This window comes from Sminthopsis crassicaudata, chromosome 4 (assembly GCF_048593235.1).
Source record: "Sminthopsis crassicaudata isolate SCR6 chromosome 4, ASM4859323v1, whole genome shotgun sequence".
Lineage (NCBI taxonomy): Eukaryota > Metazoa > Chordata > Mammalia > Dasyuromorphia > Dasyuridae > Sminthopsis > Sminthopsis crassicaudata.
In genome coordinates, this window is record NC_133620.1 from 103,218,962 (window position 1) to 103,240,515 (window position 21,554).

At 46.1% G+C, this 21,554-nt stretch overlaps 1 protein-coding gene across 5 annotated transcripts in view; it reads left to right on the forward strand.

Moving 5' to 3' along the window:
• Window positions 1-21,554, forward strand: part of SRGAP2 (SLIT-ROBO Rho GTPase activating protein 2) — a 252,665-nt gene that overhangs the window by 220,643 nt on the left and 10,468 nt on the right. For all 5 annotated transcript variants that reach the window (XM_074308983.1, XM_074308987.1, XM_074308985.1 and 2 more), the window contains exons 15-19: window positions 7,889-7,966; window positions 8,931-9,065; window positions 10,940-11,045; window positions 14,748-14,972; window positions 18,771-18,850. In XM_074308983.1, the coding sequence (XP_074165084.1) occupies window positions 7,889-7,966; window positions 8,931-9,065; window positions 10,940-11,045; window positions 14,748-14,972; window positions 18,771-18,850 (624 nt within the window). The remainder of the gene's footprint in view (window positions 1-7,888; window positions 7,967-8,930; window positions 9,066-10,939; window positions 11,046-14,747; window positions 14,973-18,770; window positions 18,851-21,554) is intronic.

Consider the following 21,554-nt stretch of genomic DNA (forward strand, 5'->3'; position numbering starts at 1 on the left):
TATTGATTCTTTTTGAAAAATACATTTTGGAGGCAGCTAGGGGGCGCAGTGGAGGGAGCACCAGCCCTGAAGTCAGGAGGACCTGAATTCAAATGTGCTCTCAGACACTTCCTGGCTGTGTGACCCTGGGCAAGTCACGTGACCCCAACTGCCTCAGGGAAAAAAGGAAAAGTAAAGAAAAATGCATTTTGTTTTTTACATTTTGTCCCTACAAAATGGGGCTGGAGGGGAGAGCAATATCCCTTTACCCCTACCTCAAATGAACCCTCCCTAATGACAAAGAGTAACAATCAAGCAAAAACATTTAGCATTTTGTCCTAATAGTGCAGAAACTCGTTTAGCTGCTTTTTGGTAAAATTTTCATTTACATCATTTTAACTATTGTATATATTCTTCTTTGTGGTCTACCGAATTTGCTTTGCAGGAGTTCATATGCTACTTGGAATTCCTCACATTCATAATTTCTTATTTTTCACAATAATATTCCATTATATTTTTGTACTGTAGTTTTTCAGTTGTTGTACAACTGAAAGGGATTACCATCTTTTGAAAACGTTCTGCAGTAATGTAAGATATATTCATTTAGCACAGCAATGCACAAACTCTCACAAGGTGGTATATGATTAATGGCCAGGTAAATGACAGAGACATTAAGTGCAGCAGGGGTTTAGAAGAGAGATAATATGGAGAATAGAATGGTCTCAGAGGCTCCATGGAGGAACAAGAATTTGAGAGCAGTCTTGAGGATGTCTAGAAGAGTATATCAGGACAGCAAGAAAGCTCAATCTTGGCTGGTATGCCCAGTATCAGGCCTCATGAAATTGGTTGTTAACTGCTCATTTTGATTGCTGTGAGAAATCTGTGTTTTAAGAGGAGCTGTGGATATGTTTGCTCCAAATAGGATCTTGTGTCCTGACTCTTATGATGATGAGGAAGAAAATTACAATAACCATAATAATTGAATGGCCCTCTTTTCCAAAAGAAGAGAGAAAATGAGTTACAGCTGGTACAAGCTGAAAAGGGACAGCGTGTAGTTGCCAGACTGCCTTGGCGAGCTCCTCAGGGCAGCTTATGCTGCCCTGATTGATCAATTTCAATTTTATAAATTAAATGTGCACTAAGGAGGGAAAAACAGGAAGTTTGGGGAAATTTATCCTCATTATAATGGGAAACCCATCTGGTTTTCCTTAATTTTTGCAGAGGATAACCAACCATTTATTCTTTTTACTGATTTCATCATCCCTACCATCATCATCATGGCAAGGACTTGCAAGATCTTGACCATAGCAAACAGGCATGAGATGTCCAGGGAATCTCATGGAGATCAGCCCCACTAAAAATCTATTACCTGATTTCCTTTCATTCTTCTTCTGATTTACATTAGCCCCCTAGACATGTGAACTAGGGCTGATTGCCTCTGCTCCCCTACACCAGCTGGCAATCCAGAGATCCAGAAATTTTCCAAGAGCATAGATAGCTGCAGAGCCCATCAGGACAATACTGAGGCTTATCTGGTCTCTGAAATGCCATTTCTTTATATTATAGAGTGTAATATTCGTACATTTGTGTATGAGTATATATATATATATATTATATATATACATAAATGCATAAATAGGTATATTATATATCATGCACACACATGTAATATAATACATAATATATTATGGTATACATGTTAAAGTATATATAAATATAATACACATAGAGTATATGTAAAACATAATATATATATATCACATATAATTTAATAAGAGTATATTTCTTTATGTCATAGTATATAGTGTTGCATGTGTTTTAAGTCACTCAGTATCAGGCTGTTTCTTTCAGAACACCTGCTGTTTACATTCTTTGTTTGAACAACATTATCTGGCTGTTTCCTCCTATTGGTAACTAATACAACCCTATTACATCAATACTAATGGTGTTTTAATGTTGCCTCATGTTCTGTGGGGAATATTCTGCAGATTCCCATAGAAGCGTAGACAACTTAAGTCCTATTACAAGTCAGGTAATTAGATTTTGCCTGCTTACTTGCTCTTATTGTTGCTATCAGATTCGGAAATCCAGCTAGGGACTGTGTTGCACACCACTGGAAACTGGGTTGATAAAGCACCTGCTGCCTTGAGCCCCCAGAGGGGTGATTCCGTTAGTTGTCTCTGTCATTTTCCTCATGAAACAATTTAGCATTCATTTGAGGTGTCAGGGTTTTGTGAAGATCACAGGGTTTGAAAGAAGGCCAAATCTGTGATAACAATATTTGGTAAATGAAAAATAGAGAGAAGGGAGAGGTAAAGGAAGGTAATAATTATTAAGTACCTACTATGTTTTACAAATGTCACCCCATGGATCCTTACAACAATCCTTTAAGATAGGTGTATGATTATCTCCATTCTACAGTTGAGGAAGCTGAGGCAGACATGAAATGGCCTGCCTAGGGTTACACAGCTAGTAAGTGTATGGGGCTAGACTTCCCGACTCCAGGCCCAGCACTTCATCAGGTTTGCTACCTGACCACCAGAGAGGAAGGGTGAAGTCTCTTATGGAGGAAGAACCCAGGATGGCTCTCAGGCAGACCTAAATGAGTATTTCCTGGATTTTTATTCAGAAATTACACTGTACCATTTCTTTTTTTTTTTTTAAATAGCTTTTTATTTTCAAAATATATGCAAAGATAGTTTTCAGCATTTACTCTTACAAAACCTTGTGTTCCAAATTTTTCTCCCTTCCTTCCCCCCACCTTGTACAAGATAAATCAAATCAAAAAAGAAAAAAATGAGAAAGAAAACAAAATGCAAATAAATAACAGCAAAAAGAGTGAAAATACTATGTTGTGATCTACCCTCAGTTTCCACAGTTCTCTCTCTGGGTTTAGATGGCTCTCTTCATCACAAGACCATTGAAACAGGCCTGAATTATCTCATTATTGAAAAGAGCCACATCCATCAGAATTGATCATCATATAATCTTGCTCTTGCTGTGTACAATGATCTCCTGATTCTGCCCATTTCACTTAACATCAGCTCATGTAAGTCTCTCCAGGCCTTTCTGAAATTATCTTACTGATCATTTCTTGTAGAACAGCAATCTATTCCGTGACATTCATATGCCATAATTTATTCGGCCATTCTCTAACTGATGACCAGTTCCTTGCCACTACAAAAAGGGCTGCTACAAACATGTGGGTCCTTTTCCCTTTTTTATGATATCTTTGGGATATAAACCCAGTAGAGATATTGCTGAATCAAAGATTATGCACAGTTTTACAGCCCTTTGGGCATAGTTCCAAATAGTTGTTCACAATGGTTGGATCAGTTCACAATTCTACCCACAATGTATTAGTATTCCAGTTTTCCCACATCCCCTCCAACATTTATCATTTTTTCCCCGTCATCTTAGCCAATCTGAGAAGTATGTAGTGGTACCTCAATGTTGTCTTAATTTGCATTACTCTAATCAATAGTGATTTAGAGCATTTTTTGTAGAAATAGCTTTAATTTCTTTGTCTGAAAATTGTCTGCTCATATTCTTTGACCATTTATCAATTGGAGAATGGCTTGTATTCTTATAAATTTGAGTCAGTTAGAAATGAGGCTTATAAGAACCTTTAGATATAAAATTTTCCCCAGTTTTCTGCTTCCCTTCTAATCTTGGCTGCATTTGTTTTGTTTGTACAAAAACTTTTTAATTCATTATAATTAAAATTATCCATTTTGCATTTCATAATGTTCTCTAGTTCTTTAGCCATAAATTCTTTCCTTCCTAGACTATCCCTTGTTCTCTTAATTTGCTTATAGTATCACCCTTTATGCCCAAATCATGAACTCACTTCAACCGTGTCTTGGTATAGAGTATCAAATGTTGGTCAATGCTTTAGTTTCTATCATAGTAGTTCCTAATTTTCTAATTTTTCCTGCAATTTTTGTCAAATAGTGAATTTTTATCCCAGAAGCTGGAGTCTTTGGGTTTATCAAAAATACTAGATTACTATAGTCATTGATTACTGTGCCTTGTGTACCTAACCTATTCCACTGAGCAACTACTCTATTTTTTAACTAGTACCAAATGGATTTAATGACTGCTGTGTTTTGTAATATAGCTTTGTTCTATAATATAGAAACTGTACCATTTCTAAGTGCCGTTTGTATTCAGATTTATTCCCATCTTCTCCCATGTTCTCCATCTTTGTCTGATAGACAAAGTTGGAGTTTTGGGCCAGGACTTGGGGGCAACAGGTGAGTAGACCCAGGTACCCACATTTCCATGCCATTTTTATATGCAATGCAGCATCCTCTAGTATTCTGAATATTGAATCAAAAGGCAGAAGACTCGGGTTCAAGTCTTGCTTTGGCCATCCACTAAATATGTGACTATGGGAACAAAAAAATGTTAAACTGTATAATTTTTAGTTTTCTTTTCTATATGAGGAGAACAATAATTATACTCCCCCTCCAGGTGATTGTGAGGAAAACATTTTATAAAACTGCAATTTTAAAAATTAATATATTTTTAATACACATTGCTTTATGAATCATGTTGGGAGAGGAAAATCAGAACAAAAGGAAAAAGCCATGGGAGAGAAAAAAGAAGAAAGAAAAAAGCATGTGTTGATTTACTTTCAGTCTCACAGTTCTTTTTCTGGTTGCAGATGGCATTTTCTGTCCAAAGTCTCTTGGAATTGCCATGAATCACTGAACCATTGAAAAGAACCAAGCTTTTCATAGTTAATCATTGCACATTCTTGCTGTTTTCATGTACAATGTATTCCCAGTTCTGCTTTTTTCACTCGGTAGCAGTTCATGTAAATGTTTCCAGGCCTTTTTAAAATCAACCTGTTCATCACTTTTTATAAAATAATAATATTCCATTACCTTCATATACCTTCAGCCATTTCCCAATTCATGGGCATCTACTCATTTTCCAGTTCTTTGTTATCACAAAAAGAGCTGCCACAGACGTTTCTGCACATGTGGGTCCTTTTCTCTCCTTTATAGTTTCCTTGGGATACAGACCAGGAGTGGTACTGCAGGGTCAAAGGGTGTACACTGTTTGATAGCCCTTTGGACATATAAGCAGCAAAATATTAAATAAGTATAAGTTTACTGCTGCTATTATACTGTGAGGAGATGGCATAATGTCATTGCAAGAGTGCCAAGCGTGGAGCTAGGAGAAAGCTGGGTATGAATCTTGGCTTGTCAGTCCGTGAGTCTGTCAGCAAGCTTTTATTAAGTGCCTGCTGTGTTCCAGGCTCTCTGCCTAAAACACAGTAGGGGCTGGAAATGCCCAAAAAAGGTGAAAGGCAGTCCCTGCCCGCATGGAGCAGAGTCTAACGGAAGTGACAAATGTGACTAACTAGATACAGAAGAGACAGACATCTGGAAAGGTATCCAGGCCATGCCTGAAAGGGGGATTCAGAGGCAACGAGGGAAGCTCAGAAGCAAAGCGGGGGAGGCTGAGGAGGACAGAGTGCAAAGGAGGGAGAGGAGAGGAGAGTGTTGGGTTCTAGGAAAAGTCTGTGAGCCAGTTTAGTTGGCTTAGAGAATATTTGGAGATATAAGGAATAAGGAGACCAAAAAGGGAGGAAGGGGCCAGGTTATGAAGAGTTTGCTCTTTACAGGCTCCCTGGGCGGCGGGGCTCTAGGTCTCTAAGCCCACATTTATCAGTAAAAATAAGAGAGCACTTATATTTCCTGGCTACAACCAGTGGGTTCTTGTGAGGAAAATACTTTGTAAACTTTAGCACCGGACAAGTGGCTGCTCTCGGAGTGGTTAGAACTTCAGTCTTAGGACATGAGATAGTACAGTTGTATTAACATGCTTATCCATTTTTTTGGAGGAAAAATATCTTGCCCAGCTACTTATGCTGCTATTAAAGACACTGTATTATAAGAGCAGGCACCTGCAAGTGTGGAATCATAGACTGATAAGCTTTAGAGCTGAAAGTTCCTTTAGAGGTCATCCAGTCCAGCCCCCACATTTTATAAATAAAGGATGCTGAAACCCGAAGATATGAAGGCACTCAGCCAAGATCAGGAAGGTCAAGGAGACTAATAGCAGGACTGCAAAGCTGATAGTCAAGCAAACACCATCCTAGGACCACGAATGACTGCTGTGTTATAATATAGCTTTGTTCTATAATGTAGAAATTGTACCATTTCTAAGTGCTGTTTGTATTCAGATTTATTCCCATCTTCTCCCAAAGTGATTGTTTTACAAATAAAAAAAACATGCCTTTACATATAATCAGGGAAAATATAAAGTATTATTTAATGCAAGTTAAGACAACACTGAAGTACCACCTCACATTTCTCAAATTGGTTAAGATGACAGGAAAAGATAATAACAAATGTTGGAGGAGATGTGTAAAACTGGAACACTAATGCATTGTTGGTGCAGTTTTGAACTGATCCATCCATTCTGGAGAGCAATTTGGAATAATGCTCAAAGGGCAATGTCTTTACTGGGTCTGTATCTCAAAAGGGATTATAAAAGAGGGAAAAGGAACCACATGCAAAAAATGTTTATAGTAGTTCTTTTTGTAATGGCAAAGAATCGAAAAATGAATAGAATGCCTATCATTTGGAGAATGGCTGAAGAAGCTATGCTATATGAAGGTAACGGAATATTATACTTCTTTGAGAAATGATGAAGTCAGGAGGACGTGAATTCAAATCTGGCTTCAGATGCTTAACACCTTACTAACTGTGACTTTAGGCAAGTCACTAAAAGTCACTTTTTGCCTCACCAAAAAGAGAAAAGAAATGATGAACACACTTGATTTCAGAAAAGCCTGGAAAGACTTAGGACGTGAACCAATGCAAGAAAAGTGAGCATAAACAAGAGAACATTGTACACAGCAATAACAAGGTTGATTAATTGTGATGGTTTTGACTTTTTTCTTGAATGATATGATTCAAAGCAATTCCAATAGACTTAATGATGGAAGGAGCCATCCACAGCTAGAGAGAGAACTCTGGAGACTGAATCACAGCATAATATTTTTATCTTTTTTGTTGTTGTTTGCTTGATTTTTTTCCCTTGTGTTTTTTTCCCTTTTGATCTATTTTTTCTTGCACAGCATGATGAATATGGAAATATGTTTAGAAGAATTGCACATGTTAACCTATATTGGATTGTTTGTTGTCTTGGGGAGGGAGGAAGAAAAAATTGGAACACTAGGTTTTGCAAAGGTAAATGTTGAAAACTGTCTTGACATATTTTTGGAAAAATTATTAAAATAAAAAATAAAGTACTGTTTAAAAAAACTTAACAAAAATTTTTAAAAGTTAAAAACTGTTTCTGCTATTGATTTCTCTCCAACCTTCTACCCATCTTTCAGTGTGGAAAGAATGTCAGAAATCCCTCCTCCCACTGTATGGATGCAAACTCCCAGGCAAGGAGAATGACTTCATGACTTAGAGGGGCCTTAGAAATTGTGAGATCCAACCCTCTCATGTTACAGATGAGAAAACTGAGGCCTGGAGAGGGGGAGTGATTTGGCATAGGCTCTTGGAGGTAATGCCTCCGAATGGATTTGAAGCCAGCTCCTCCTGACTCCAAGTCCAGGCCTGTGTCACGATACCAGTCTGTCTCCCATTAGCCTTGTAATACTTCTCAGTAGGATTATAAGGAGGAACTTGCCAGAGTCTCAGAAATTCAGGGGCAGAACTGAGTCAGACCTTTGACTTAGCCTGATAACCTTTATTTCACTAGTCAAGATGAAGGCCTTTCAATTTCTTTAATTGTCTAACTGTATGATATGTTTTTGAATTCTTAAAGAGAACAGATACTAGGTGAGCTCATGGCTAGGGTACTTCCTGGCTCCAGGTGAGGTGTGTCAGCTCGTCTCTTCCTTTTCCTGACTCTTCCCCTTCCCATGTCTCTCCAGGGCTGCAACATGAAGGCATATTCCGGGTATCTGGCTCCCAAGTGGAGGTGAACGACATCAAAAATGCCTTTGAGAGAGGTAAGGGAAAGCCGCTGCAGCTGAGAGAGGAAGGCCCCTCAGGAGGGGCCCAGGGTGTAGCTAGCCTTCTCTGCCCCGGTCAGTAGCTGGCATTTTCAAGCCTGCACCTACATCACAAGTGCTGGGAATCCAGGTCTTGTCCCAGTTCTGCCCTCCCTCCTCAGCCCCATTCATCTATATCCTTTAGAGCAGATGATGTACTGAAATCCTAGAAGTTAACTGGGATATCTGGGCAGTTTATGGCTTCATTCAGAACCCTTGGCGGCAGTTAATATCAAAGATAATGCACCCGTTCATTGTAGCCCATTTATTATCTTGTGGGCTATTAAGGTAATGGGCAAGCTTTGGTAATTTCCGTCACTGTAATGGATATATATAGTTTCAGTTTGAGGTTGGTCCTATCATTAAATCTAATTACATCTGATGTGAAATTTTCCATGGGGAGCTCTGGGACGATTGTTCTCCTCTAAGTAGGTGTCCTTGGTTCTGAGCTGTTCCGAGGAGCTGATGCTCCCTGCCTTCTCCTTCTGCCCTTGGGGCCTTGGTCACCAGGCGGCCTCTGATGCTCCCGGTGTCCCTGCCCCCCCGGGATTCGACCCAGTGCCAGACCGGCATCACAGAAGCTGGGACTGATGGGCTGGCTGGTGCTGGGTCCTCCGAGGCTGGGCGGCCTGCTGTCCCCGGATGCCCAGTCTGTAGCCACTTGTGACCTCCCTGCTCTGTAGATGGCCACATGCCTCGGGGCAGAGAGGGATGGCCCCATGGCTTGTATCTTTGAACAGATCACTCTGAGAAACGCTTTTGCCTTATTACTGCTCTGAGCTTACCATTCAGAAAGGAAATGGGATTTTAAAATGCCTCGCCCCCTCCCCTTTCAGAGGCAGTTTCTTAGAGTACCTCCCTCCCCCTCCCCTAGTTTCTCCTTTTACAGCCCTTGTCTTTGCTTTGCATTTGTTGTTCCCAGGAGAGGACCCACTAGCCGGAGACCAGAATGACCACGACATGGATTCCATAGCAGGTGTCCTGAAACTTTATTTCCGGGGGCTGGAACACCCCCTCTTCCCCAAGGACATCTTCCCTGACTTGATGTCCTGTGTCAGTAAGTAATGGGCTGTGGGACTGATCCAGCCGGCAGAGCAAGCCCTCTCTCTCCTTGAGCTTTCTGCCACAGGCAGAACACCTCCAAAAGGATTCTCTTTTCTCCTTCAAGTTGCAATTTCCCTTCTCTGTTAATTTCCCCTCTTCATGATCGCTTCCACACCTGGGGCCGAGAGAGGGTAATCGATCTTTTTGTTTGCTAAGAGTCTAGGAGGGGGCAGCTAGGTGGTACAGTGGAGAGAGCACCTGCTCTAGAGTCAGGAGGACCTGAGTTCAAATGCATCCTCAGACACTTAACACTTGCTAGCTGTGTGACTCTGGGCAAGTCACTTAACCCCAGCCTCTTCACTCTGCCCCTCAAAGAAAAAAGGGAAAATAAAAGAGTCTAGGAAAGGCCCATAAAGGGAAGGAGGCTGGATGTAGAGACCAAAGACCCCCTTTTCTCTGTAACTTAGCACTTGGGCCACATTGGGCAAGTCTTAATCTCTGGCTCCTGAGTCTCTTATCTGTAAAATGAGGTTGGACCCAGTCACCACACAATTCCCTTCTAACTCTCAAACAGCGGTCCTCACACTGGACTTTAGCAGCTCTTGACTTTTTTACCCTGGCTCTGCCTTTGTCTTAAATTTCATTGTTGCTCTGCTTTTTATCATCTTTTTGCCAAGTGTTTTTTGTATATTCCCATAAAAGGTAATCATCTTCACTCATTTGAGGCTTTAAAAATAGTGTCTGTACCTTCCATGACACAGAAAAAAGAAAAAGGCCAGATTTTACCACTTTTTTTCTGCCTGTTTGGCTAGAAATTGTATGGCAATATCTGTCATGTACATAAACGTGGTGTCTTCTGTGTGTATGGAAATGGCAACAAAGAACCAGAAAGAGACAGAACAGCAGTGTCCAACACAGAGAAATGGATCCCTGTGGGCTGCCTATTGACCTGGAAAACTTAGAAAAGTAACGCTATCTACATTCAATTGTATTTTTACTTATTTTTATTAACTATTTTCCAGGTACATTTTAATCTGGTTCTCTACAGTTTTGATGCCCGTGGTGTAGGCCATAGAAGTAGCACTGATTCTTACTGGAATTGAGTTGGATATTAGTTCAACAAAAGGGAATTAGGTTGTAATAAGATTTTAGATTTGGAGCTGGGCGAGACTTATGAGGTCGGTGACCTCCTTACTCTACAGGTGGGGAGTCTAAGGCCCAGAGAGGTCGCAGATTCTATGCCGTGGTGCCCTGTTAGATGCCCCCTATGGGGGGCACTGTTGAGTTTCACCCAGCCCATGGGCCCTCTCCCTCAGGGCGTTGGGCTCGGCCATCGCCAGCGGCTGTAGCGGGCAGCTTTGGCAGAAGCTTGGGTTAGCTGCTGCCTCGGTCGTTCTTGTGGAGGTTTCTGGTGGCTTTGAAGGACAGACAGCTCCCGGGGGTGTGGGGAGTGACACCAGCAGCAGAGGGTTTCTTCCCAAGTCCCTGGGGTTCCCTCCCACCGCAGGTTCTGATCCGGGGTGTGCACTGAAGGTGCCCTTGGTGGCCACCCTGGCAGATGGCCTTCAGGCCAGGTGCTCGCTGGCCCTGGGTCTGGAGGCCGCCCCCCTGACCTTTTCCTGACTCACCTGTCCATAAGCGCCCTGCCAGGCTGGAGCTCTGAGCAGCCGCCTCGTGAGAATCGCGAGGAACAAACCCGGACAGGGGCTGCTCTGGCTCCCTGAGCTCTTCTCCCGCCCTTCCGTCAGGGTAGCCCTAGATGCTGCTTCCTGGGCCTGTGGAGCCGTGGCCGCCCCCGGCCTGTCCAAGCCCTCGTCGGACCCTGGGCTGCCCGGAGAGGGGAAGCCGAGCAGGGGAGACAGGGCGCTTCGTGTGTTCTCCTTTCAGGTATGGATAACCTCCAGGAGAGAGCTCTGCACATCCGGAAAGTCCTGCTCGTCCTGCCTCAGACAACGCTGGTCATCATGAGATACCTCTTCGCCTTCCTCAGTCAGTGAGTAGCGCCCCCTCTCCGGGCCTGGGGGAGGGGGAGGCCTCGGATTCAGACCACAGGGGAGAGCGCTCGGCACAGCCTCCAGCCCGCCTCTCTGCCCGTCCCCTCCCAGGCAGCGCGGGGCACTGGGGGCCGGAGACCCCTCTCAGCCTCAGCTCCTCCTTTGTAACGGGGGATCATGGCGGCTGTGGCCCAGGACGCTGCGGAGCCCAAACGAGTTAACGTCTGTGCGAGCTCGTGCCGGAGAGGGGCTGCCTTGTAGCGCCTGTTTCCCTCTCCCTGGCTGCTGCCACTGTCTCCTTTCTGGCTTATGCCGTAGCCTCGCTGAGGGTCCCCTCCTAAAGCCGGTCCCTGCGGTGTCCGTCACTGACCAGGCCCCCCCGCCAAGGTGGAGGCAGGGAGGGGCTGGGGGCCGCTTTCCCTCAGCCAGCCGGGCTCTGACACCCCAAAGCAGAGGCGGGATCTTCCCCGGGGGCTAGAGTGACACGGGGGGGGGGCGGTTCTAAGGACCCCGGCTGCCTGAGCAGAATGTCTGTGTTTTGGGGCTGTGATCTATGGGCAGTGTGGATCTCTGAGACAGACAGAGACTCTGTGTGTGTGAGAGAGACAACGGAGACAGAGACAGAGACTTACTGCACGTGTGTGTGAGAAGAGCCATGCAGACTCGAGGCTGTGAGATGTGTCTGGAGCCCTAGCCCTCCTGGCTGGCTGCTACTAGATAAGTGACCACTGCTGAAGGAAGCACGGCGCTGCACAGGCCCGGCGCCTCTGTTCTCCGAAGCCCGTTCCAAAGCGACCTGAGGAGCCACAAGTGGGGGGCAGGTCCCTCCCGGAGCGGAGCCTCGGGGCTTTGTGCATCACTCCCCAGAAGCCCTGAGCGGCGGCCGCTGGCGGAGATGTAGGGTTTAATGTGGGGCGCACCCCATAAAAGGGGAGAGGGAAGCAGCGGTTCTGTGGCGCCTCCTTTGGGCCGGCTCCGTGCTAAGCACAAACACCGTCTCACGGGGTGCTCCCCATTTTACAGCCCCGGAGTCGGAGGCCGGCAGGCGCCGTCATCCACCAGGCCCCACAGCCAGTGTCTGCCGCCGCCTTTGATGGGGCCTCCCTGCTCCGCTCAGGCCCAAGAAGCCCTTTCCTTATCTGTAACGTGATCTGTCTGCCGAGTCACACTGTAGGACGGGATGGGAGTGACTGAGCAGCAGCAGCTCTGTGGGCCCGGCTCCTCCCAGCTGCCTCTGCAGTGACCGCTGTTCTAGACGGGCTTCTGGGCACCGGGTCATTTCTGGGCTCGTTTTTTGTTCATTCTTTGGGAGGCAGACAGGAGCTGACTGGCCCGGGCCCTTCGCCAGGCTGAGTGTAGGCCGCTGCCGCCCAGCGAGGCCACTTCCCCTTGGTGGCCCCGATGGTGCCCTGCCACTGCCCAGGGCCCGGGCTTCGGGCCTGCCAGCTCTGAGCTACACCAAGCAGCAAAGAGTTGAACTTTCTTTCTTTCTTTTTTTTTTTCCTGAGGCAATTGGGGTGCCTGCCCAGGGGGGTGTCTGAGGCCAGATTTGAACTCGGGTCCTCCTGACCTCAGGACTGGTGCTCTACCCACTGCGCCCCTTGGCTGCCTCTGAGTCAAACTTTTTTTTCATCTGAGCATCCTAGACGGAGATCTGGGAGGGAATCTTAGAAGCCACTTCTACCCATTTTACAGATAAGGAGACTGAGGGTCTTGGGGCAGCTCCTTCTAATTCCCTAATGAGAGAGGGTTGGTGAGGGGGAGGAGATGGTAGAATATGCACCTAGCACTGCTGTGGTTTGCACATGGCCAGCGTTGTGTGAAGCCCTGGGGGTTTTTGACCTAAGCTCCACGAGGTCCCAGGGCTGGGGTGTAGGTGACATGAGGAGCTTGTTAGATACTAAGTATCTGCCTGATTTGTGAAGGTGTGCCATACAAGAGACCTCTTGCCCTAGAAGTCTTAATGGTTTCTTTAGCTTTTTTTTTTTTTTTTTTTGCAGTCAAACATTTTTCTCTCTTAAAGAGACTGAGTAACTTAGCCCGTCATCTACCCGATAAGTGCCAGAAGAGGATTTGAGCCAAGACCTTTCTTGCCACCCAATGACTAGGGAAACCAAAAAAATAAAAGTTAGCAGAACCAAATATGTCACAATCCAAAGACAGCCTGCCTTCTTGTTCCCAATTCTACTTTAAGGCCGGTGAATTTTTAAAATGGGACGTGGGTGCCAGTGCCAGGCCAGTGATTGATCTGATTCATACTAAGCAGGAAAGAGTGAACTTTCCGTCATCGGAGCATCTATCGATGGAGATCTGGGAGGAACCTTAGAAGCCACTGTGTCCATTGTGCCCATTTTATAGATGGGAAACTGAGGCTGGGGGAAGTTAGGTGATTTGCCTAGAATTTTATAGTTAATATTTGAAGCAGATCTTCCTGACTTCAAACTGGCCCTGTTTCCATTCCATCACTTCGCTTCCTCCCAAATCACTCAGAAATGGAATTAACTGATATATTGTAAAGAATTGACATTGCAGACATGCAATAGAAAGCCAGCAATATTTAGAATTTGGAGATGCTCTGGTGAGAGGCACCTGATATCTCAGCACAGACCTCAGTCCTTGGCGTGGGGAAAAGATAAGGGAAGACCATAAGAAATACTGTGGTCCTATGAAAAGCTCCCCAGCAGCCTCTTGGACACCTCCCGGGTTCCGGACTGCATTCTGTGTAATCCCTCACAGGGCTTTCTCCCAGGCCCTGAGGGCTCAGCACTGCAGCCCATGAGAGAGGGGAGTTGAAAGCGAGGACCTGGTGGACAGCCCTGAAAAGGAAAGGGGATGTCTCTGGAAGTGGCCTTAGTCTGTCCCCTGTGGCGAGGGCTCAGCAGGTGGTGGCAGCTCTCTTAGGGATTCAGGTCCCGGCCAGACTGAAAATGAAGCTGCAGCAGCTGTTGGGTGAGGGAGCAACATGTTGGGGAGGGAGTTCCCAGGATAAATAAATCCCTATTAACAAAGTCTGTTTGCATCAGGGGAAAACTCCTTTAGAAGCTGAACAGCATGTTGACCTATTCCTGAATAAATCCTGGATGTGCTAATTGTGGGGATGTTATGAAAATGAAAAACAATTGCATCAGCTGTTCCAGAAAAAATATGCTGGCTTGATAGAATAGGAAAGTTAATCGCTTGGCTTTTTTCCTCCTCTTTCATAAGCCCAGGGCTTGGAGAGAAGTCAATTCAATAATGTGGTCATTTTGCTGTAAAGCAAGATGTACAATAGCCTGTAATAACCAGGGCACCTTGGAAGTCCCCATCTACTCAGCCCCGTGCGGTAGCCACCCCAGCCCAGAGGGTGGACTGAGAAGATGCTTGCAGAGAGGAGTACCTGAACCTGTCAGACCCCTCAGCCCCTTAACCAGGGGGTCAGAGAGCTGGGAGGGGCGTGGGAAGAGCGAGGGTCAAAGGGGGCTGGACGGTAGAGAAGGGGGACTCACCGTCTGGGGAGGCCCCTGAATGCAGACTCGCTGGAGTCACCATATCATCTTGGCTGAGGAAGCTCAGAGGCATCCGGAGCCCAGAGTGGGCAGGTGGCAATCTGCAGAGCTTCTGTTTTTGCTCTTGGCCATGCCTCCTGTGATTGCCGTCCGCGTGCACTCATGCAAGCTCCCCCCTGCTCGCCCTCATCCCACTCCCTCTTTCGTCTCCTGTAGTTTATCACAGTTCAGTGAAGAGAACATGATGGATCCCTACAACCTCGCCATCTGCTTTGGGCCCACGCTGATGTCGGTGCCCGAAGGCCATGACCAGGTCTCCTGCCAGGCCCATGTGAACGAGCTCATCAAAACCATCATCATCCAGCATGAGAACATCTTCCCGAGCCCCAGGGAGCTGGAGGGCCCCGTCTACAGCACAGGAGGAAGCATGGAGGATTATTGGTAGGTGGTAGGGAAGGAAGCCGAGGAGGGGCCATCGTCCTCCCCCACTGTCCCCAAGGGGGCCGGTGCAGAGAAGGGGCACTGAGCCCTCAGCACTCACCTTAAATTGTTTGCAACTCCTGGTGGCCCACCTCATGCCGATCCCATTTATAAAGATCCCCATGATTCACAGGAGAAGGAATTCCACCAACTGGGAGGCAAATCAAATCATTCCCTAAATTATTCTATTTATCCAGTGCAGTGATAGAAATTGTGGAAGGTAACAAGGAGGGCCAGACAACCATCAAAGAAGTCATGCACTCAGGCACAAAGTATTTCTTGAGCACCTCCCAAGTGCTGGCGCTGTGCTAGGCACCGAGGAGGTATAGACAAAAAGGAAATAGCCCCTTCCTTCGAGGAGATTACATTCTTTTTAATTAAATTTAATTTTATTTTCATGAAGATTTGCCTTCTTTCCTGAGAAAATCAGGAAGATAAAACTCTACTTACAAACAAATGGAGTCAAGCAAAACATTCTCACCATGGCCTACCCCTCAAAACAAGCCTCATTCTGCACTCTTTAGCCTATCCCCCATCCCCTCTCTGTCAAGAGGAGGGCAGCATGTTTCCTCATAAGTCCTCCAGAGTTGTGGTGGGTCCTTGTGTGGGTCAGAGTCCCTAAGTCAAAGTCATCTGTCTTTACAATGTGACCATGATTGTGTCATTCATATCTCCTGACTCTGGTCACTTGATTGCACATTGGTCCATCGGGGCCTTCCTAGGCTTCTCTAAAACTGTGACCATCCCATTCCTGCACCACAGCTTGCTCAGCCATCTGTTCCCCAGCTGATGGGCACCCTCTCAGTGCCATGAAGAGTTTTATACAATGGGCTTATACATATCCTTTTTCCTGGGATGTCACATTCTAATGGGGAGGGGAGACAAAAGATCCCAGGAAGAAAAGTCATCCATGAAGAATTTGTGGGCTAAGAGTTGTGAGGTACCCTAGGTTACATAACCCTTTTCCCTCAAAGACTGTAGAGAGAAGGGTGGGCATCCATGCGGGCTTCTGTCATCCAGAATGTGATGTAGCTCTAGGATGAGGGGAATCCTAGATCTGAGAAAAGGGACCTCCCCTGGAACAGGCCTCTTGGCTAATACCTCCTCCAGCCTCTGCTGAAAGCACCTGAGTCTCAAAGAACTCGCTCCCTCCCTCACCAAACTATGTCCTGCTCAAATCTGAAGCCTTAGAACAGAGAGCCTTGGTCCCAGCTCTGCATGCAAAGCTGCAGAAAACTAGTCCGATTTCCTTTCAACACAGACAGGCCTCATGTGCCCCCTTCCTCCACCTCCTTTCCTCTGGGATCTCCCTCTCACAGCTACCTCGTCTCTTCGCGCTTAATGCAATGTCCTTTCAGCTGTATGCTGCTCCCCTCTCCCTCCTGCTGAGAGTACTTAGAAGTGTCTGTCCAGTGCCAAGTACAATTGGGACGGGCTGTTTTTCTGTCCTTTCAGATTTCTCCTTCCTCTTACTCCTTACCAACCCTTCCTCTTTACCTTCCTTCCTCAAGTACTCTTTGATCCTCATCTAAAAACACAAACTAGCCCATCAAGGGAGCCAGTTCAACCAGTTATCAGCTAGGTATGGGGAGGCCAGGAGAATTTGTTTGGCTAGGGACCACACTGATCTACGTTGCTCCTGATCTCCACAGATGGAGACCCCAAAGAGTCCCATGCTATATGCAGTCCTGGGCCCCAGGCTCTCTGAACTTTATTTGCCCTTGAACTGGGAAGGATTTCTACCCTTTTGTGTTCAAGCACTAAAATAGTAAGTAGTGGTTCTCTACTCAAAGACAGTACCCGGGAGGAGCCAGCAAGTATATTCTTCCCACTTTCTCCAGGGTGCGCTCTCATTTCCCTATGTTTGCAGATTTTACTAGCTAGTCTCCGTGAGGGGGTGGGTGGGAATATGATTAACTAGGAAATAGGTAGAAGGGTCCTGACAGCATCAGGCAAGACCTGGAACTGTTGTATCTGGTGGGTCAAGAATTAGCTGCCTAAAGAGAGAAAAGGAGCCACTTGTGCAGAAATGTTTGTAGCAGCTTTTTTTGTGGTAACAAAGAATTGGAAAATAAGTAGATGCTTATCTGTTGGGGAATGGCTGAACCAGTTGTGGTATATGAAGGCTTTGGAATATTATTATTATATAAGAAATGATGAACAAGCTGATTTTAGAAAGACCTGGGAAGATTTACACAAACTGATGCTGAGCAAAACAAGCACCACCAGGAATACCTTGTACACAATAACAGCAAGAATGCGCGATGATCAACTATGAAAGCCTTGGTTCTTCTCAGTGTGTCAGTGATCCAAAGCAATCCCAATAGACTTCAGACAGAAAATGCCATCTGCATCCAGAAAAAGAACTAAGGAAACTGAATGTGAATCAACACATGCTATGTTTATTTCTTTTTTGTTTGTTTGTTTGTTTTATCTCTCCCATGGTTTTTCATGTTTGCTCTGATTTTTCTCTCCTAACATAATTCATAAAACAATATATATTTTAAAAAAATCAGCTGCCTAGAAGTAGGAAAGGCAGGGGAAGAGGCCATCCTGTGGACTAGCATCTCTCAGCCTTCCCTAGCCACTATAGCCTCTCATGTCAGGGAGGAGGCTGAAGGGAGTACAGAAGGGGTGGCTGGGGCCTAAAAGTCTGGAGGGAGGCCAGAAGAGACGGGGAGAGCTGAGACTTCTCTGCATTGCTATGGCAGTGGGGAGCTGAGTCCTCTTCCTCCTTGACTGGCCCTTCGGTATAAACAAACCAGTCTAGATCTTCCCTGCAGGCCACTATATAGCATGCAGAGGAGGCTGGAGGGAGGTTTATGGCATCCTTTAGTTTCTTCCTTTTGCTTTCTGACTTTCTCCAAACTTGCCAGCTGATTGCATACCTAGGGAACCTTCAGTAACCATCTTAATTTATAGGAGTCATGAGACCCTGAGGGGAGAAAATGAAAGGAAAATCTTTCATAATCTATAAGTGGAAGGAAGAGGATCTTGCCTTATGGTGCTTTGTTTCTGACTCAGAAATCCTCTCTCTTTGCTTTCAGAAGAAACCAGATTTATTACAAAGAAAGAAACACTAGAAATGGATGAGATTTCCTCTGCCTCTCATTGTGTGGAAATTTGATGGTCATGCTGAGGGTCTCTATCCGTCAGTGGCTCCTTTATCAAATTTGAACTGGAGGACAGAGTTTAGATATAGTGTCCAATAACTGTCCAGGCAAGCTCAGAGAAACCTTGGATAATTAAAATCTAGAGTCTAAAGCCCAAAGTTAACCAAGAGGTTTCCTTTTCTTTCATCCTCTCCCTTTCTTTCAGAGGCCTCCCCTCTTCTCCTTGCCTCTGCTTCCCATCCCTATGTTTTACCTGCCCACCTCTGGAGATGCTCCCAAACCACAGAACGGCATCAAGCCTGGTGGGAAGGAAGCAAGTGAGAGAGCTTGAACGATGCTTATTGAGCATTATGGAGATGGCTTTCTGAGAGCTGCCTGTGCATAAATTCCTCCAACAGAATTTCTCTTGCCTTAAGCCTGTGCTGCTCATCTCTCTTCCTAAAAGTATGGGGCTAAGGTTGTCAGAGCTGGTTTGTCTCTAGTCGTTCTGGAGGGGATGGGTATGACTTCCCTGCTGTGTGCCTAGCATGTGCTGGGCTTTTATGAGACAGAATGTGCATTCGGGTCCTTGCTCTTCCCTGGAAACCAGCAAGTCCGCCCTCTCCTCCTGGGTGCTTTTGGTGACTTTGGTTTGGTTCGGTTGCAGTGAAAGCCCCCACGGAGAGACTACCTCAGCTGAAGACTCGGCCCAGGACATCGCTGTGGACCACCACACCAGCGATGATGGTACGTGTGGAGCCAGCAGGGCCCTGGGGGAGGGGAGCGATCCCGTGGCCTGGGGCTGTCCTTCAGCAGCAGCCCCTCTACTCCCATCCTGTGGAGGGGACCTGAGAGTGGGAAGTCCTAGTCCTGTGTCCAGACTGCTCATAATCCTGGGGTGGTCCCATTCCCAGCTCCCCAACCAGTTCTCTAACCCCCACCCCACTCACGACCAAGTTCCTAGTGATTTCTAGCTAGTTCCTCCTCACCGATCAGACTTCATGCCAAGTAACAAAATGCAGAAGGGATAGAGAGCTCATTTAAAGAACAAAAGAAAACAAAAAACTATCATCCCAGGGAATGAAGACACTAAATGCCAAGAGCAAAACAGAGTAGGAGCAGGAGCCAAGATGAATCAACCCCAGCTCCCAAGCCCCCCAACTGTAAAATCAGTCCTTCCCAAAGTCACAGGGCCCTCCGGACCGTCAGTTGGCCTGGGGTGGGCTGAGAAGTGGAAGTCGGCTGTCATCTAAGGGCCGCTCTGCATTGCTTCTGATTCATTAGGACTTGCCTAGCCAGTATAATTCTCCTCACTTCCAGCCACCCCCACCCCCAATCACCCTGTCAGGCTCACTTGGGCTCTGAAAGTCTCCATAGCCAAGAAGGTACCTTCACATTTGCCAGGTTGAGGAGGAATCGGGACATTCTGCTGAACTTTCTGGGCCTCCCACCTTGTTGGGAATTCTGCCTTCCCAAGCAAATGGCTCAAAGTGCAGGATTATGGGGAGAGTGTAAAGGAACTCACAAAACCTTTGGTTCCTCTCTGGATTGGGGCACATCTGTCATCCTGAGTGGAAGGTAGCCAGTGCAGCACTGGGGAGGTGGGAAATAGAGGTCACATGTAAAGAATAGCTAGACGGCGGTAGACTTGGACAGGTTGGAAAGAATTTAGTAATGAAGAGCTTTGAATTTTGTTCTTGAGGCAATAAGGAGCCATTGAAGAATATGGAGTGAGGACTTAGGAGGGGAGGAGTTTCAGGAAGCTCATGTCAGTCACTGAATGGAAAATAGATCGGAGTAGGGAAGGCCTTGAGGCAGGGACACTTAACTAGGAAGCAGCAGTCCCAGGGAGGAGTGACCAGGATCTGAACGGGGGTCTGTCATGTCAGTGAGATGGGATAACGGAGTGAGTGTGAGGGAGGACTGGAGCATTATACCACAGCTCAGACCTGGATGACAGGAGGAAGATCATACCTTTAACAGCAGAGAGAAGTTCCGATGCCTCTTTTTCGATGAATGAGGGAAGGAGAAGAGTTAGTAATTCTAAGCCCTTTGAGGAAGGGAGTCAAGGCTGCTCCCACTAAACAGCCTTGGTTTCCTAAGTGAGAGGTTAGACAGGAGGGCAAAAATGAAGCAAAAGGCTTTTGGGGGTGTGCTCCTCACCATGTAGTCAGGCAAATAGCTTAGGTAGGAGACTCTCCGGGAGGGCTCAGTAAGCCAGAAGCAGGTGGGATTTACCTAGGATCAGGATGCATTCCGAGGAATAAAGGGCCAGTAGCAGTGGCCAGGCGTGCGTTGCTAAGAGATGTCTGGGCCAGAGGTGTCAGTTCTGGGTATGGAGACAACAGCCATGAAAAGTGACTGAGGAGGGATAGGAAGTTGTGGTGGGATAACGTAAATAGGGAGTCTTAGAGGGGCCATAGTTCCATGTGATGGGGAAGTCCAAGATACGATCCTGCTGGTGCAGGCTTAGAAAGCAAAGGGGGCAGGAAGCCGTTGACATTGGGAGGATCTGGGATGTTTGAGCAGTTATTACTGCGAATTATAGAGGTGCTGTTGCTCACAAGAACAGACCCCCGAATCTGAAAGTTTTCAAAAGAAATTGATTAGATCATTTGGTAGAGGACAGAGAGCTGGAAGGCAGGGGGTGCTTCCTCTCCCCAGATTCTTAAAGATTGACATGATACAGGATTTTGACTGAGACCCCTGTATACAGTTAAGCAGTTTTGCAGAGAGAGCAATCTGAAAGCAAGGTTGATTGAGACAGATGTGAGTAAATGTAACCCAAAGCAGAAGCAGTTCCTCCGTGTGATAGCCCAAAACAAAAATGCTTTGGTTGGACCCCACCTGGGGGAATCAGAAATACCTTGTAGCCATCACTAGGGTCAACAACATTCTGGGTATGGACAACCATTAATGTCATAAGATTAGATTTAAACAGTATAATAATTTTTTTCCAAACAGCATAATAACTAACTTTCCCCACAATCCCAGGGATGATGGGGATGCCCTGGAAAGGAACATGACTTAGTTGCTTAAGGTCATGCCAGTTTGAGAGCTGGTGATGTGCACCTAATAGAAACAAGGCTGGGAAGAAGGCAATACACACAGGTGCTTGAACTGTCAAAGAGGAAGGGTTATTGAGGGGTGGCGAGAGGCACTCTCTAGAAAGGGCCAGTGGAGAGCACTCGCTCCAAGACTGCTGCTCTCTGGTGATTCTGCACGGACTCCTGAGCCAGAGAGCCACCCTACTAACGGGACTCCTTCGGGGGCTTTCCCGGGACCGCAGGAGCTAGTGAGTGCTGAGCAAGGCCACACTTTTATCCCAGGGACGATCATAATGGAGGAAAGCTCCATTCACTATCATCCTCCTTGAGGAGGATTGCCTAATCAGATGAGTACCAATAATCTCTCTAGATTAAGGGCTTCCCTAAAATCGTATTCATCATAT